Source organism: Paramormyrops kingsleyae, chromosome 21 (genome assembly GCF_048594095.1).
Source record: "Paramormyrops kingsleyae isolate MSU_618 chromosome 21, PKINGS_0.4, whole genome shotgun sequence".
Lineage (NCBI taxonomy): Eukaryota > Metazoa > Chordata > Actinopteri > Osteoglossiformes > Mormyridae > Paramormyrops > Paramormyrops kingsleyae.
In genome coordinates, this window is record NC_132817.1 from 1,334,358 (window position 1) to 1,353,267 (window position 18,910).

At 46.7% G+C, this 18,910-nt stretch overlaps 1 protein-coding gene across 4 annotated transcripts; it reads right to left on the reverse strand.

Moving 5' to 3' along the window:
- On the reverse strand, positions 1-6,591 carry LOC111838649 (E3 SUMO-protein ligase ZBED1-like). Of its 4 annotated transcripts, none has more exons than XR_011984582.1 (3): positions 5,780-6,591; positions 3,641-5,157; positions 1-493 (listed from the first exon to the last, which is right to left on the reverse strand). XR_011984582.1 is itself a non-coding variant. In XM_072704355.1 (3 exons), exons 1-3 carry the CDS (start codon positions 6,249-6,251, stop codon positions 473-475), a joined length of 1,335 nt encoding a protein of 444 aa, XP_072560456.1. In that variant the 5' UTR covers positions 6,252-6,591; the 3' UTR covers positions 1-472. The 4 variants fall into 4 exon arrangements, 3 of the variants coding, with proteins under 3 accessions (XP_072560456.1, XP_072560455.1, XP_072560454.1); XM_072704355.1 differs by having other exon boundaries at positions 4,316-5,157; XM_072704354.1 differs by having other exon boundaries at positions 4,280-5,157.
- Positions 6,592-18,910: the final 12,319 nt, after the last annotated feature.

Consider the following 18,910-nt stretch of genomic DNA (forward strand, 5'->3'; position numbering starts at 1 on the left):
TAGGGGAACACAGGCTTTAATTCCACAAACGGCAGGCAACAACACAGAATGACACTACAATGACCGGACTTGGGATACTAACACAGACGTAGACTAACTACACAAGACAAGTCAAAATCAAAAAGGAAACAGGTGATAACAATTAGGAAATAACACGAGGTAACGAGGTGGGCATGGCACACACGAGGATCGTACGGAGCTGGGCGTGACAGATACAGTCTGATTGAACTGCTTCACTGCTTTGTCCCAGAACTGAAATCACTTGAATACACTGAGCTGTTTAGGTACAAAGTCTTGTTCATCTTTGATGGTCTGGATGAGTGTCGTCTTCCTCTCGATTTTCAGAACAATGAGAGCTGGTGTGATGTAACAATGAAAATGGATCACTGGATGTGCTGTTGACGAACTTCATTAAGTGGGATCTGCTTCCATCCGCTCTCCTCTGGATAACCTCTCGGCCAGCAGCAGCCAATCAGATACCTCCTGACTGCATCTATCGGATGACAGAGATCATACCTGTCAAGTTTTGGATTTGAAAATAAGGGAAATTTTCCGGCACCCACCGCGAGCCATCTGACCACCCCAACCAAGCTCCAGTATCCCTTACATTTTAAGACAGGTGTACATAGGGCTGGGCGATATGGCAAAAATGTAATCTCGATAATTTTTCCCCATATTGAACGGTAACGATATATATTTCGATATAAGCTGTTAATGCTGCCAGCTTTAAAAGAGTATCCCAACAATGACTGAAGCCACAAAAATTAAAGGGTTCATTAAATTACATTTTAAAGTATAGTTTATTAAGAAAAACAGATGACAGATTTGGCCTTAAAAATTAAAACAATTTACTAAAATAAAAAATCAAAAAATAAAAGTTGTTGTCACGCCCCGCTCCGTCCGCTCCTAGTGTGTGCCACGCCCCCTCATTATCCACGTGTGCTTCCCCGATTGTGCCCAGCTGTTTCCTGTTTCGTTTGCCTAGTCTTGTGTATATGAGTCCGCGTCTCCCCATGTATGCCAGATCTGTCATTGTATTGTCCGTGGATGTCCGTCTGTCGTGGAATAAACCCCATTTACCTGACTTCCTGGCTGCTTTCGCCTGCTTCCCTGCTCGCCTTACGCCCGATCGTGACAGAATGACGGATCTCCGTAACAACACGACGCGGGAGACCGAGCACCACTGGCTCGGTCTCCTGCAAGAATTCGTGTACTGGCAATCCCAGCCCGAAGTCCAGGAGGACCCGGTAGCCCTGGAGCTGGCCAGCCAGGGCCGGGACCTGCTCCAGAAGGAGCGCCCAGCCGGGCAGGAATACCCGCTGACTAGGGCACGGAAGTGCCTTCAACGCCTGATCCAGCGCACAGCGAGCAGCCGGGAGAAGCGGAGCAGAGAGCTGGAGGAAGCAGCCCCGACGCTCTTTGTGGGAGCCTGCTCTCTTCTCCCTGCCTGGGACAACATCGCCGCTGCCCGCCTGGTGAGCCTCCACCCGGAGAAGCCGCCTCCTTTGGAGGCTTACTTTTACCGGCCGGCGCGCCTGGGTCTAGGCGGGATACGCGCCGTGTGGGACGCTGTTCCCCGGGTGCCCAAAGCCCTTAGAGGGAAGGCGCCTACGCGCTCAGCACCCCTCCTACCTGCTCCGGACCTGTCCGATCCGGACTGGCATGTTCCGGATCTGCCCGCGGCACCGCCTGCTGCCGCCGCCGCCGATCTGCCCGCGACACCGCCTGCTGCCGCCGCCGCCGATCTGCCCGCGGCTGCGCCGCCTGCTGCCGCCGCCGATCTGCCCGCGGCTGCGCCGCCTGCTGCCGCCGCCGATCTGCCCGCGGCGGCACCGCCTGTTGCTGCTGCCGCGATGCCAGCAGCACCGCCTGCTCCGCCTGTCCTGCTTGACCCGCCTGTCCTGCCTGCTCTGCCTGCAGTCCCTGCAGCTGCCACCACTCTGGCTGCGGCACCCGCCGCGGCGCCCCCTGCTGGCCGCGTGATGGCGGCACCCGCGACAACGCCCCCTGCTGGCCGCGTGATGGAGGTGCCCGCGACGGCGCCCCCTGCTGGCCACGTGATGGCGGCGCCCGCGACGGCGCCCCCTGCTGGCTGCGTGATGGAGGTGCCCGCGACGGCGCCCCCTGCTGGCCACGTGATGGCGGCGCCCATCCTGCCGGCACCTGAACTGCCTGTCTCGCCTGTCCTGCCGGCACCTGAACTGCCTGTCTCGCCTGTCCTGCCGGCTCCTGAACTGCCTGTCCGGCCGGCGCCTGAGCTGCGTGAGGTGGCCGCGGTTGCGCCCCCTGCTGGTCACGTGCTGGCGGTGCCCGCCGAGGCGCCCCCTGCTGGCCGGACGCCGAAGGCGCCCGCCGAGGCGCCCCCTGCTGACTGTATGCCCGAGGTGCCTACCCAGGCGACCCCTGCTGACCACGTGACGGCGGCGCCCGCTGAGGCACCCCCTGCTGGTCGCACGCCTACAGCCGCCTCAGCTCTGCCCGCCAAGGCGCCCCCTGCTGGCTGCACGACTGTCCGAGGCCGCCTCTCCCGTCCTGCCCGCGGCCCTGTACGAGGCCGCCTCTTCCGACCTGCCCGCGGCCCTGGCTGCCCCGCCTATGGCCACGCCTGTTGCCCCCAGGGAGGCTCTGACTCCCTCGCCCTTACCCCGGCAAGGCCAACGCCCCGCCTGTCGGTGTCCCGTAAGGGAAGGGGACATAGGCGTCGGGCCCGGGTCCCGCCCGCCCTGCCCCCTGGCTCGCCCGTTCGGCCCCTGGCTGTGGCTCGGTGGCTGCCTGCGGGTCCTCCGGCTCGGGGTCGGCGGTCGCCGCCGGGTCCCCCCCTGGATCCTCGGTGCCGGTCCTCGGTCCCGCCTCCGGGTCCATGTCGGCCGCCTCCGGGCCCCCCTGCTCCGGCTGAGCGTCGGACGGCGCCTTTGCCGGCTCCGGCTGCGCCTCCGCCTGCCGCGGCTTCCCCCTCCTGCCTGCCTTCACTGGGTTTCCCTCCTGCTCCCTCCGTGTCCCCTCCGTCACTCCCTCGTCCCGTTCCCTTGGCCCCTGGGTGGTCCCCTCCTGCTCCCTTCTCCCTCTCCCCTGCGGCCCCTCCGGCCGCTGCCTGTCGCCCGCCTGGGCTCCCTCGTGCTCCCCTTGCTCCTCCTCCCTTTCCCTTTCTGCCTCCTGTCTCTGCTCCTCTGCGTCTCCTCTGTTCACTCCTGGCCCCTTCGTGTCGCCTGTGGGTGTTCCCTCTGTGTCCCCCTTCTCTGTTTGCCTGTCTGCGTTTCCTGTTCTTTGTCGTGTCTTGTCGTTCTTCTGGTCCCTGTTCCTGTTTTGTTCCTCTGTCCTGTTTCCGGTCCCCGCCTTTGGTTGATGTTTTGCCTTTTGTCTTCCAGGTCCTGTTCCCCGGTTTCGTCCCGTCCGTCGCCTCCTCTCGGGCGCGCCCGGTGTGCGCGCCTTTGGGGGGGGGTTATGTCACGCCCCGCTCCGTCCGCTCCTAGTGTGTGCCACGCCCCCTCATTATCCACGTGTGCTTCCCCGATTGTGCCCAGCTGTTTCCTGTTTCGTTTGCCTAGTCTTGTGTATATGAGTCCGCGTCTCCCCATGTATGCCAGATCCGTCATTGTATTGTCCGTGGATGTCCGTCTGTCGTGGAATAAACCCCATTTACCTGACTTCCTGGCTGCTTTCGCCTGCTTCCCTGCTCGCCTTACGCCCGATCGTGACAGTTGTGACAAAGTATGGTAAAATCAGTAAATGTACAAAATGTAAACAAAATTATTGTAAAAACATAATTTGTAACACAATTAGACCACAGTGTCTGACTTTAAGAGGTAGGTCAAATGTGCAAAACATAAAATTATACAACTTCTAGCTAGTGAACACAATTTGTAAAACTTTCACATTATTATCTTATTTATTTATCTGTTTTTTGACAGGAAAACTAGTCTGTGAACAGTGTCTGGCATTAAGAGGTACATTAAATGTGCATAATGTAAACAAAAATATTCAACTTCTAGCAAGTGCACACAATTTGTAAAACTCTGTTTTTTTGCCAGGAAGACTAGTCTGTGAGCAGTGACTTTAAGAGGTACATTAAATAAAAGGTAAACAAAAATCAATTTCTAGCTAATGCACTCAATTTGTAAAACGTTTACAGGTTTTTTGCCAGAAAGACTAGTCTGTCCACTGTGTCTGGCTTTAAAGCTGCCCTGTTGCAGCAAACAATATTACCACCTGTGCTAAAAGCACGTTCTGAGGGTGAGCTGGTGGCAGGAATACACAAGTAACGTTTTGCCAGGAGGCTCACTCTGGGGAATGTCGCTGCATTGATCTTCCACCATACCAGGGGGTTGGTCTCACTGTCTGCATCAGGAGCTTGCAGGTAGCTGTTTAGTTCAGTTTCAATAGCCTGCTGTTCTGTGAGACCAGATGTTGCAGCAGACTTAGTGTAGGACTTAAAAAAGCTGCCCAGTGTCTTCTTCTGCAGTTTGGCTGGTGTAGCATCAGCACCATCACCTTTGCCTCCTCCCAGTGCAGTGGATGGGAATTCAGGAGTAGCTTGCGATGTGCTCTGACATTCATCCAGCATCTGAGCCACAGCTCTGGATTTTACAGCCTCAAGCTTGTCATCTTTGATGTAGCGTTTCTTTAAACGAGGATCAACAAGGGATGCTATGCTCAAAAGGTCATCAGTGGCAGCATTGTCATATTTCTCATTCAGATAGCTGATGACAGAAGCCTTGATGGTCTTTGTGAGCTCTGAGTCATCAGCTACAGGTTTCAAGACCTCCTCATTGAAAAGATGCAGTACAGGTTTCAGGTATGACACACTCACATATTTTTCACCAGAAAGGGCATCAGTGAAATTAGCAAGTGGGTTTAGAGCCTTGCACACAGACTCCAGAACCTCAATATCCTGCCATGAGGGAGCCAAGTGCCTTGTTTTTTTATCAGCTGATAAAACTTTTGCAATGGCCTTCTCCTGTTCTAGCACTCGTGCTATCATTGCATGGCGTGACCCCCACCTGGTCGGTGATTCTGTGATCAACTTGTGCTTTGGCAGCTTGAGCTCCTCTTGAGTGGCCGCTAGTTCGCGTTTCATTTTCCACGAGAAGGGAAAAGCACTGACCACTTTTTTGCACACACCCATGGCTCTTTGGATTCTCTGGTCTCTCATACTCCCCTCTGATGATGAAGAAAACAGTATAGGCACATGCTCAGAATCTTTACAAGGCAAAGATTTTTATAAAAAAATACTTGTTTGTGATGATAAAAAGTATTTTGTGATGATAAATTACAATGTTTTGAGATTTTCAAACAATAATGAGAAACAACATTTAAGCCACACACACTAGGGCTGTCTTTTTATCCCACAATTCGGAGTTAAATAAAGGCTATTACACACTGCCCCAATAAACTGACATAATGGCTTAAGCATGCAATGACAACAAAAACGGAATGAATTATGAGAAATTATCACGTTATTATTGTAGAACAGATGCATTACTCACTTTTTAAAACATTAACGCCATGTAACATGCTTAATATACTGTATATGCATATTTATTAAATAGCGTCAAGCAGGTCTAGACGATCATTTATTTATTTATATCTGCCTTTACAGCACACAACCACACGCAAGTTGGTGCTTGTTAGGGCAGTGTGAATACAACAGCATTTTCTAAATTATGCAGTCAAACGTGATAGCCTTAAATGCTGTGACATCGTAAGATATGTTATAAATCCTCATATGCCGTTTTAGCACTGAAAACTTTAACTATATGTATGTTGTAGATGCTTAACTTACCAATGGCTAGATGCAGCCGGTGACCAAAGCACTGTAGGCGAGTCCAGTTTTTAAGTGAGACAGCCTTAACAATGTTTGCGCTGTTGTCCGTTGTAATGCACACCTGGCGATCCTCGCTAAGGTCCCAAGATGCGAGTGCATCCTCCAGACCCGCAGAAAGTATTTCCGCAGTATTGTTGTCTGGAAAATATGCAGTCTGCAAGCATCTTGATTGCAGACCCCAGTCCTCGTCGATGTAATGAATGGTGAGGCTCAAATATGGCTCGGATGTGCGGCTGGACCATAGGTCGGTGGTAGTGTCAAAGTATTTTACATTCCTTAGATTATTTTCCAGCTTTCCGCGGCACTCTTCATACAGCTGAGGTAGTGCGGTTTTGGAAAAGTATTTTCTGCCAGGGAGTTCGTACCTGGAGTCAAGCACTTTCACTAATTTCCTAAACCCGTCTTGTTCTACTGTGCTTAGGGGCATCATATCTTTCGCTAGAAAGTTAGAAACGGCCCTGGTTATATCCTTGCTCCTTTTGGAACACCTTTCATAAGGTGTAATGTACGGTGTCCCCTAGAGACAAAACACACACAAAAGAAAAAGCAGAAACAAAATGAAAATGCGCAGCAAATTAAAAAAACACACGCAAAAGAAAAAGCAGAAACAAAATGAAAATGCGCAGCAAGTTAAAAAAACACACGCAAAAGAAAAAGCAGAAACAAAATGAAAATGCGCAGCAAGTTAAAAAAAAACACACGCAAAAGAAAAAGCAGAAACAAAATGAAAATGCGCAGCAAGTAGACAATCCCAAACCGGAAGTGCTCCACCACGCTAGGGGGCGCGGTGAGCTCATGTGGCACAGTCGCTACACAGTAGTGATGGGAAGTTCGACTGAATTAACTCATTTGATTCTTTCGAGCTGTCCGTTGTAATGAATCGATTCTAAAATCGATTCTGTGATTCACTTTTTTTTCCGTCTTTTTTGCGCCTGACCGTATGAGTCAACGAATCATGGGATCGGATAATAAATCAAACGGTGTCTCAAGGTTACGTTATTTGACTGAAAGATGGGGCTGGTGTTCAACAAAAATGTTTAGCTTGACTATTCACAATAAAAAAAACAAAATATATAAAAAGCAGAAAGGGTGTCGATGCTGAATAAACACGCGTGTATATATAGTTCTTATTTTCTTGACTTTAGCCAAATTCATGTGCATGAGTATCAAGGACTACATCACAGTTAACAACTGCAATATTACCAATACAATCACACACACATACAATGAGCATGAGTAAACTTGCATACGTTGTTGTGTAAACGTCAAAGTTAATAAATATCTTTGGTTTTTGATGAAAGACATATGGTTTTATTATGCAGAAATGCAATAATTTACTGTTGTGATAAATGAACACAGGGCTGCCAACTCTCACGCATCTGGCGTGACACTCACGCTTTCGGATTCTCACGCTCGTGCAAGAAATCTTACTGCAAATTTATATTATTACATTATAAACCTAAAATTAGCTGCAGCAAAAGCGTTGGGGTAGTTTGCAAACCCTACAGACCATTTACAAGGGAATAAAACTGTCACAAAGGTGTAAATGCGTGTGCGGACTTGTCTGAAATGGAAAATCTCTGGCCAACCGGCTGACCAAAGTTGACAGCCCTGTGAACAGCTGCGTTAATTTTATTCCTTTCAACAGCGTAACTGCATTTCCGCAGCAAATGCCGCGAGGCGGCGAGGGCTCTTGGGATCGGTTCGCAAACCATTCGTTTTAGTCACCGACCGAGTGTCCGAAAACCGTAAGTTCGATTTGTTCATCGAACGGACTCTCGGACACTCCGTCGGCGACTCAAACGGATGGTTTGCGAACCGATCCCAAGAGCCATTGCGGCGTTCACAACAGTAAATTATTGCATTTCTGCATAATAAAACCATATGTCTGTCATCAAAAACCAAAGATATTTATTAACTTTGACGTTTACACAACAACGTATGCAAGTTTACTCATGCTCATTGTATGTGTGTGTGATTGTATTGGTAATATTGCAGTTGTTAACTGTGATGTAGTCCTTGATACTCATGCACATGAATTTGGCTAAAGTCAAGAAAATAAGAACTATATATACACGCGTGTTTATTCAGCATCGACACCCTTTCTGCTTTTTATATATTGTTTTTTTTATTGTGAATAGTCAAGCTGAACATTTTTGTTTAACACCAGCCCCATCTTTCAGTCAAATAACGTAACCTTGAGACACCGTTTGATTTATTATCCGATCCCATGATTCGTTGACTCATACGGTCAGGCGCAAAAAAGACGGAAAAAAAGTGAATCACAGAATCGATTTTAGAATCGATTCATTACAACGGACAGCTCGAAAGAATCAAATCAGTTAATTCAGTCGAACTTCCCATCACTACTGTGTAGCGACTGTGCCACATGAGCTCACCGCGCCCCCTAGCGTGGTGGAGCACTTCCGGTTTGGGATTGTCTACTTGCTGCGCATTTTCATTTTGTTTCTGCTTTTTCTTTTGCGTGTGTTTTTTTAACTTGCTGCGCATTTTCATTTTGTTTCTGCTTTTTCTTTTGCGTGTGTTTTTTTAATTTGCTGCGCATTTTCATTTTGTTTCTGCTTTTTCTTTTGTGTGTGTTTTTTAATTTGCAGCGCATTATCATTTTGTTTCTGCTTTTTCTTTTGCGTGTGTTTTTTTAATTTGCTGCGCATTTTCATTTTGTTTCTGCTTTTTCTTTTGTGTGTGTTTTTTTAATTTGCTGCGCATTTTCATTTTGTTTCTGCTTTTTCTTTTGCGTGTGTTTTTTTAATTTGCTGCGCATTTTCATTTTGTTTCTGCTTTTTCTTTTGTGTGTGTTTTTTAATTTGCAGCGCATTTTCATTTTGTTTCTGCTTTTTCTTTTGCGTGTGTTTTTTTAATTTGCTGCGCATTTTCATTTTGTTTCTGCTTTTTCTTTTGTGTGTTTTTTTAATTTGCTGCGCATTTTCATTTTGTTTCTGCTTTTTCTTTTGTGTGTGTTTTGTCTCTAGGGGTCACCGTAGTAATGGCCACGAAAGACGACAAGATCGATTTCTGCTTTGGTACAGCCCCACTGCTAGCCCTGCTAGTTGACGGAGTAGCATCGGCCCGCATTTTCATGCTTTCAGTGTGGTCGTTTGGGTGATGCTTTTTTAGGTGATGGAATAGGTTGGTTGTGTTGCCGACGACATATTTTACAGATCGTTTTAATCTGTGCCTCGTCATTTTTCAGATAGCCAAACCACTTCCATATAACGGAATTCGTGCTACCTTTTTTGTCGACAATTTCAACATCTTTGGATAATAACTCGAGGTTAGATTCACTTTCGTCGCTGCTTCCACTCATTTTTTTTTGTCGTCCTGGTGTCAAGTTTGCTTCGCAAAGTGCGGTAGGAAATTACCAATGGCTAGATGCAGCCGGTGACCAAAACACTGTAGGCGAGTCCAGTTTTTAAGTGAGACAGCCTTAACAATGTTTGCGCCGTTGTCCGTTGTAATGCACACCTGGCGGTCCTCGCTAAGGTCCCAAGATGCCCCTCCCACCCCCAAACACTACTCCAGTCAGTCATTCATTTGCTGCACTAGCTCGTTGCAAAATGGCTAGTAACGTTAATGCAATTATGAGACCAGAAACAGAGGATCCTCCTATAACCAACAGGTCTGGAGTTTGGGAGCACTTTGGTTTCCCTGTAAGTTATGAGGGTGATGGCAAGAGAGTGGTGGATAAAATGTGGACACACTCATCTTTCTGGAAAAAAAAACTTAAAAATTGATTGAAACTGAGTTCCATATAAAAACAAAATTGTTCTTTTCTTTCTATTAGTTTATAACTACTACAAAATTACAGAAAAAAATTTTATCAGGAGCTTTTTGGTTTTGGTTATAAAGGAGGTTTTGTTTTATTTGCTGCTAAAAAGAAACCTCAGAAGATGGGTGAAGAATAGCTTCATCATTGTTTAAAGTAAAAGAAAAAAACAAGATCATACTTTTTTGATGTTTTAATAAATAAAAAAGTGAAGAAAATCAAAGAAATTATCTGAACCGAACCGTGATTTTTGTGAACCGTTACACCCCTAATATATATACAGTCATTGACAAAAGTCTTGTCACATAAGGACATAGTAACTTAAAAAGGCATATAACTTTATTTATAATCAATCAATTGTTACGATAAATTGATCAATTTAATGCCAAGGACTTTCACATTAATAACTGGGTGCAAAATGAAACAGTCAAAAAGTGTCCTGATGTTCACAGCTTGTTAAAGTCCATAACACCTGTTTTTGCAAGGACAAAAGTCTTGTCATGTCTTTCAATGATTCAAGCAATCACAGATTTGAGGTTCTCCTGTGACAAATATTGTAATTAACATAATCCCAGGTGTGTATAAAAAGAACCCCAGCACACCAGACCTTCACTTGAAGTGCAACCTGACTTCTGACAACATGCCAAAGATTCAACCACGGACCAAGTCTGCTGAGGTGTCAGACGTCATTAATGTATCCAAACATCAAGTGGAGAGGATTAAAAAAAGATATGAAGAAACTGGTGATGTTCATGACAAGCCCAGGTCAGGCAGACCACGTAAGACAACTCTTCGAGAGGACCGTTTGTTGCTTCGAAAGTCCAGGGCCAACCCTTTTTCAACTGCAGTAGAGCGACATCAGAACTGGTCACCAGAAACCGCTGTGTCTACAAGAACTGTTTCTCGAATTCTCGCACGCAGTGGTCTCCATGGCCGAATTAGTGCACAGAAACCAGCATTAATGAGAACACAACAAAAAAACCGTGTTGAATTTGCCAAGGCCCACAGCTTGCAGCAAGGATGGACAGTGGCAAAGTGGCAGAAGGTTGATTTTTCTGACGAATCATCCATTGAACTGCATACCAAATGCTGCAAATACTGTAGGAGACCTGTTGGAACCCGCATGGACCCAAGATTCACCCAGAAAACAGTCAAGTTTGGTGGAGGAAAAATGGTTTGGGGTTACATCCAGTATGGGGGTGTTCGAGAGATCTGCAGAATGGATGGCAGCATCAACAGCCTGAAGTATCAAGACATTCTTGCTGCCCATTACATTCCAAACCATAAGAGGGGGCAAATTCTGCAGCAGGATGGCGCTCCTTGTAATACTTCAGCCGCAACATTGAAGTTCCTGAAACTGACGAGGATCAAGGTGCTCCAGGATTTGCCAGCCCAGTCACCAGACATGAACATTATTCAGCATGTCTGGGGTAGGATGAAGGAGGAGGCTTGGAAGACAAAACCAAAGAATCTAGACCAACTCTGGGAGTCCTGCAAGACTGCTTTCTTTGCCATTCCAGATGACTTCATCAACAAGTTATTTCAGTCATTGCCAAGACGTATGGATGCCGTCCTCCAAGCTCATGGAAGTCATACATGTTATTAATTCTTTCTTCCAAGGCATCATGACTTTATGTTCTGATGTTATTGTAGCATGTTTGTGTATTCTAAATAAAGTATATGTATAATTTCTACATTATTTTTGTATATGACAAGACTTTTGTCCAGGCAAAAGTTGACCTCTCTGTCCTAATTACATGACAAAACTCAATGAATGATGAAAAACTTTATTTTGGTATAATAAGCATAATCTAGAGGGCTTTGCCTTTCTTATAAGCCATTTCTGATTCCAACTGATTAACTACAGGTCAAGCTATTATTTGTTGTTCCTACAACTTGGTTAAGTGACAAGACTTTTGTCAGGCACTGTACAAAGAAACTAATGGTACCATTATGACAGAGAATAAGCTTGTGCCAGTATTTTTTTCTGGAATAAAATACATTAATACCAAAGAAAAAAAATACATAAGCAGACCAACAGGAACACAGTCTGGATGTCGCCGCACCAATATCTGCATCTGAGAAGAAAGGTTGGAGGCCACACACACACACACACACACACACACCCAGACAAGAAGGAGAGAGAGGGATAAAATAGGACAAGAAAGCCCTGGGCTATCTTGTATGTGCGTGTGTGTGTGTGCGTGTGTGTGTGTGTGTGTGTATGTGTGTGCCTGTCTATGTATGTGCGCGTTCTATGTGTATGTGGGTGGGTGTGAATGTGTGTGTATGTGTGTGTGTGTGCATATGTACGTTTGTGTGTGCATATATACGTGTGTGTGTGTGTGCGCATGTGTGTATGTTTGTGTGTTGTGAGTGTATGTATGAGTGTGCAGGTTAACATGGAATGATTCCCAATGAGTGTGTGAGGCCACAACAACGCCGCCCCGGGGCCCCCCAGATGGCCAGGAGAGCCCGAGCGATCATGGACCCAGCCACCACACAACGGCCAGGTACCCAGGCCTCCTGCCACCGGGGGGCTGCGCGTCCACCCAAGGAGGCAGAAGGGGGAGGCACGAGCCAGGAGCCCCACGGCCACAAGCGGCAGATATCCGGCACAGGCATGGATAGAGCCCGAAGCCCGGGCCACCCGCACACCCCGCGGGGGCCCCGCCAGCCCCAGGCAGACCTGCACCCCCCCAAGAACCTCCACCTGGGAGACCAGGGAGACGCCCTGAGAGCCACCAGGCACCCCCGCCCCTGGCTACCCCGACCCCCCCTCCCCCAAGTCCAGCCCCCCCCCAACCCTCCCTCCCCAGTCCCCGCACCCTCCCTCCCCCAAAGCCCCTCATTACCGCCCCCGCATCGCCCCATCATCCACGTACTCCCCCGTTCCAGGACAAACATGCAGACACACAGAACCATGCATACACACATACACACACTCTCAGTCACACCTGCTCGTCTTTGAGGCCCGGCAGCAGATGTCCTGGACTTGCCCAGTGGACGGCCCCAGATGGTCACCCCCCCCCCCCCCCCCGAGCCCACCCGCCAGCATCCGCTGCCTCCGCTACACCCAGGACCCCCCACCCCATCCGCCCCTCATCCACCTTGATCATTGATGGTGTACATGTGTGTGAAACTAAGGTGTCGTTAAAATATGGGGGAGCATATAGGGAAAAGACACCACAGCCAAAGCTGTTGTCCTCCCCCACCGCCCCCCCCAAGCCCTCAGTGTCTAAAGTGGAGTTAAAATAGAGGGGAAGGGAGTTGCACAGTCCAACTGTCGGCTGCCGAAGCAGCCGACCCAGGACCTGCACAGCTCCGCTCGCCCTCCAAGGCCCTATGTGAAAGAATGGTGTGACATGGATGTATGTCTAAAGTGCAGTTAAAATAATAAGCGGGGGGTGGTGAGTGGTTAATCATCCCCCCTTCCCTCTGTGTGGTGTGGTGCAATATTCCTGAGCAAAAAACACGTGGAGAAAACGTCAGACACCATATGTGTTATGGCAAAAAGACAAAACCTCTGTTTTATTTGCAAGACAGCCCATTTCAAAATAGCTCAACACTTTAAAGTTCATGTCAAAGAAGATAAAGAGATAGCAATGGCTCTTAGTCTCCCTTCAGGATCAAGAAAAAGGAGTTGCTAGAAAAACTTTGAAACAGAGCAAACTTCATACATAATAATGAGGTTTTGAAAAAAGTAAGTGGTTCACTTAAAGTAAAATGAAGATCTAAGAGTGAAGGCCAGAAATATGAATATTGCGTCCATTGCAGGGGTATGTTTTTAAGACGAGTTATGGAGACACATGAAAAGGTGTTCTTCTAGGCCTGAGAACCATAAAAGCCATGACCGAAAAAGAGTACTTGGCTTAGCATCAGTGGTCAACACAGCATGTTCCAGTATGATTCAGGATGGAATGCTCAAGATGCTAAGCCGTATACACGATGATGATGTTGCAAGTATTGTTCGCAATGACTTTGGCCTTCTACATTTTGCCAAGTCCCTTTGCAACAAAAATGGGCATGACCCTTCAAAGCACAATGACATCCGCCAAAAAATCTGGCAGCTTGGAAGACTACTGCAGACTCTCTGCAAACGCTCTTAAATTATGTCTTTAGAGGATGCTATAAAACCCTGGCATTACGTATTGGGCACTCCTTGTTTGAGTCAAATCATTCAGTGCCATGCTTTCATTGCTGGAGATGATGAACTAACTAAATCAGCAGAAGCATTCCAGAAACTTTATCATTCAAAGTGGTCAGAGTACATATCACATTCTGCATTAGTGACTTAAAATATAACAAACCAACTAAACTACCACTCACTGAGGACATCCAAAAACTCCAATCTTGCAAGAACAACATTGATTAAGATGTCTTAACAGAAGACATGTTGGAGATGTCTCGAAGATGAAACTGTGGAATTTTTTTGAAAGAGATTCAGGGGCGGAGCCAAAGGGATGGCAATTGCCACCCCCAAAAGAGCCCCCAGTGCCGCCCCGCTGGAAATGGTAAACATTAAAATATACTAATGAGGAGATCGGGCAAAGATTTGAGCGGAAACCTGTAATTTCCGAAGGCATTGTGCGTGCTGCTTACTGACATGTCATTGGCTAAAAGCTCTGGCAGTGGCACGTGTTCCTACATGATCCAAAACACACCTGCGGTATTGATAACAGCAGGAGTTACGCAGGTATTTATAACATATTACACTGTATTACCTTCCTAATGAGAGGTGGTCACACACTTGCAGTACATAAAAAATAGCAGCATGAAAGCATTGTGCACTGTCTGCTCCATGTCTCATTTAAATTAGCCATGAGCCCTGTTCGTGCTGATATAGATCGTCTTTTAGACAGCGTCTTTGTACGTATGTATGTTTTAGTGCACAATGCTGAATTATAGTGTTGTTTTATTATTTTAGCAAAGCTAGCCCTTACTTGAAGTCTGAGTGGTAAGTGTATATGTGGAGAACCAGTCATTAGTTTTCTACTGCATGTAAGCAGGTTATGCATGTCATATAAAGCTTTGAATCAACTTCACTATGCTGTAATGTGAGGGTTTAATTAGCTGCCTAGATTCATTAAGATAACTATTTTAATTTAGTAATAGCTAGCTACATGAAATAAAAAGAAAACTTGTTAAAATAGTGTTTCTTATAGTGTCTCTGCCAAACAGTCATGATGGAGTGTATCCACCGTCTTATTTTGTATAGAGACAAAATGAAGAGAAAAGGGGATATTTCCCATTTCTTTCAAAAGAAGAAATCAGAAAACAGGGCCAGACCAGGACCAGACAGACCCTAGCAGCAGCCATACCTGTAGCAGTGACCAACTTGGAGGAGCCAGCCAGGAAAATGATGAGACTCAACTCCCCAATGCATCACCAGCAGGTAGAGGGAGACTGCAGTAAATTGCAGTGATCTTACACTGTGATAAAATGTTATGTCAAAAATCTAAATAAGAATAATTTTAAAAGGTAGCTTGATGCTTTTTTAAAATTGTATTTTTATTGTGTCTATTTATGTATATTTTACAATTAAGTTTCAGGGAGAGATGAGGGTGAGACAGATGGTGAGAACTCTGAGGAGGTAGACTCCCCACATCCAGCACAGCATATTGTGCACCAAAAGTACCAAGTGGTAGGCACATACACTTACCCATGTTATGCAATGAGCCTACACAAACTTAACTAAGTACACTAACTTAACTTATTGAGATATCTGCCCATAACTACACTTAGTACTTAATATTTATTCCAGACATCTCAAGATCTAAAGAGGAAGGTCCAGCTCAGCCACATCTGACAAATTTTCTAATAACTCAGCATAGAACAAGAACAAGGGCTTACAACAGCTCTTGGAACAAAGACAATCCCTGGCTTGAGTACTCTGTATCTCAAAATGCCAGTTACTGTTTTGCCTGCAGGCATTTTACCCTCCCTGGTAAACGGAATCAACTTTCACATCTCAATCAGGGTTTTTCAACTGGAAAAAAGCCTTATTTAAGGATGCTGGGTTTAAACTTCACTCTAAATCAGGGCAACACATAAATACAATTTGTGCCTGGACTGAATACAAAAGGGGCAATGAGGGAAACAGATCTATACTTGATGCCTTAAATGAGGATAGAAAACAAAAAGTTGAAGAAAACAAAAAATACATTAAAACAGTTGCTGAGGTGTTACTATTAACAGCAACTCAAAATATTGCACAAAGGGGTCACATGGAGTCTGAAAACTCTGACAATAAATGCAATTTTTTAGCCATTTTGAATCAAATTGCAAAGCACAACCCCTTTGTTCAGAGAAGGCTAGATGCACATAGCAATGCAAAGTACACTAGACACCAAATACAAAATGAGATTCTGCAAGGATTGGCTGAAATGGTCCAAAAAGAAATGTGAGATGTTCAGTGTGTTGGCAGATGAAACTAAAGATTTGCAAAAGAAAGAACAAATATCTTTAGTAGTGCATTTCTATTGCAGTGGTGCAATACATGAAAGCTTCCTTCACTTTCAGTCAGCTGAAAGCTTGGATGCTGAGGGTCTGTCCAAAATGATAGTGGAATGTCTGGAGAAGCATGGTCTGGACTACAGAAATAACCTGGTAGGACAGGGCTATGATGGTGCCTCTGTGATGAGTGGGAAGCATTCTGGTGTTGCTGCACACATTAAAACCAATGCCAAGTTTGCATTTTATGTACATTGTAATGCACACTGTCTGAATCTCATTCTTGTTGATGTGGTAAAGTCAGTGCCTGAAGCTGAAGACTTTTTTGTTCTTCTTCAGAATATTTATAAATTTGTATGCGGCTTGCTGTCCAAAAAGAGCTACATCCACAAGAGAAGCCAAGGGAGCTCCAGAGACTGATAGATGTTAGGTGGGCATGTACATACATGGCATGTCGCAACCTGAGGGACAGGCTTCCAGCTGTTTTGAGGCTTACCCAAGAGATTTCCCTTGACAGGAACTGTGGGGATAGAAAAGTGGAAGCAAAGGGTCTTTTGGCTCAGATTGATTTTCAGTTTATAGCACTTATAGTAACTTTTTGTAAAGTGCTTGGGGATGTCAAAATCCTGTCAGACATGCTTCAATCTAGCAGTCTTCATCTATCAATAGCTGTAGATGTAGTTGGCTCTTTGATTTGGCTATTGAATCACTTACCATATGTCAGGATCCGTGTCAGGCGAGCGGCGAATCAGGCGAGAGAGCCGTGAATAATAGAAAACGGAGCGGACAGGACGAAGGGGAGCACACAGCGAACTACGTGAATGACAGACCTGGGGAAACTAACTCAGACGCGGACTAAATACACAGGACAGGCTGAACATAACAGGTAACAGGTGATTACGATCGGGGTAGCACACGTAGGTAATGAGGGGGCGTGGCACACATGAGGATCGGACGAGCCGGGTGTGACAGAATCCCCCCCCCAAAGGCACGCACTCCGGGCGTGCCTCAGGGGAGGCGACGGACGAGACGAGGGACATGGGACCTGAAAAACAAGACCAAAAACATCAACGAGGGACCGGGAACAGGACGGAAACACAGAACAGGCACAGGGACAGGAAGTAGGACAAGACCTGACACAGAACAGGGAACGCAGACAGGCATACAAGGAAAGGAGACACAGGGGGAACAGAGGAACAGAAGGACGAGGAGTGAACAGAGGAGGCACAGAGAGACTAGGAGCAGAAACAGGAGGGACGAAGGAAAGAGGCAGAACAAAGGCAGGAGGACAATGGGGAGCCCGAGGGAACCCAGGCGGGCGAGGGAAGGCCGGAGCCGGAGGGGACCACGCAGGGGGCAAGGAGACAGGTCGAGGGACAGACGGAGGAGACGAGGAGGGAGCAGGAGGGGACACCAGCAAAGGGAAGGAGGGGGGGCACCCAGAGCCGGGGAAGGTGCCATCCGACGACGCGCCGGAGCAGAGGGACCCACAGGCGACCGACGAGGAGTCGGAGGCGGGACCGAGGCCAGGCAACGAGGCGTCGGAGGGGGACCTGCAGGCGACAGCCGACCCGGAGCCGCAGGCACACCCCGAGCCCCAGCCAAGGCAAGTGAGGGCGAGCCGGGGGCAGGGCCCCGGCCCTGCGCTTCTGTCCCCTCCCCTTTCGGGACACAGAAAGGCGGGGTCTTGATGGGTGTCGGCCTCGTTGGGGGAAGGGCAAAGGAGTCATAAGGGAGGTCCCCGAGGGGTCCCACTCGAGCTCCTTCTCCTCCAAGGAGGAAGGAGTGGTCGGACTGTCTGGGACCTCCTCGGGGAAGAGACTAGAGCTGGGCGATATGGCCTAAAGATAAAATCTTTTTTTTTAATAAAAGATAAAATAAAACATTTTTTCACAATAAATTCGATTTTAATCGATTTTCCCCTCCCCTACTCAAAATCAAACTACAGATGACAAATAAAGTTTTAATTTTATTTTGTTTTTTTACTTTAGAGTTAAAGTGCAATCTGACAAGCCAAAAAAGATGCTTGTAAGTGAGATGGCAGACCACGCCATTGTAAACACTTTTAGAAACGTGTAAAAACTTTTAGCATGTTAATGAATCCCAGTTTTTCCACAGTATGTATGGGCACCATGTCTTTTGCAATATACATCGCGACAGCGTCTGTTATCGCTTTCCACCGTGCCCCATTCTTATCATATGGCACACAGTTCGAAAACGTGTCAGGGATGGTTGCTTGCTTAATTTTGGATGTTGTGCTGGTGCTGCGGGTATTTTCATTTCGCTGGGAGCTGTACTTCGCTGCGTGCCTCTGCTTTAGGTGCTGGAATAAATTTGTCGTGCTGTTTCCTTTGGTTGCAACAGCTTTTAAACAGACTTTACAAAGAGGACTTGTTTGGTCTGTGTCCGACGGCGGAAAACAGAACCATTGCCATGTTTGTGAATCCGCTACAGTGTTTGGGTGCGCCGCGCTAATGTACCCGTGAAGAACGGTGCGTCGCATTAGTTCCGCTTTTGGTGCTCGCGTGTAAAATAAGTAATAAAATCTATTTTCATAAAAACACATCGTCCTGAACTGTAAATTCGAATTAATCGATAAAATCGATTTATCGCCCACCTCTAATCCTTGCTTAGCAAAATGTCCTTATTTGACTAAACTTTTTCAAATACCACCAGGGGAATGCAGGTCAGTTCTGGTGGTATTCATAAATCTTGCTGTTTAGATGCAGTTTAATTTGTTTATTTATTTTTTGAGAATTTGTTTTTAGTCCTATCTGTGTTCTGGGCTTTAAATTTATATGTGCACTGCTCTTGTTTGGTCATTGGTGCAATTTTACTTCTTGTTTGGT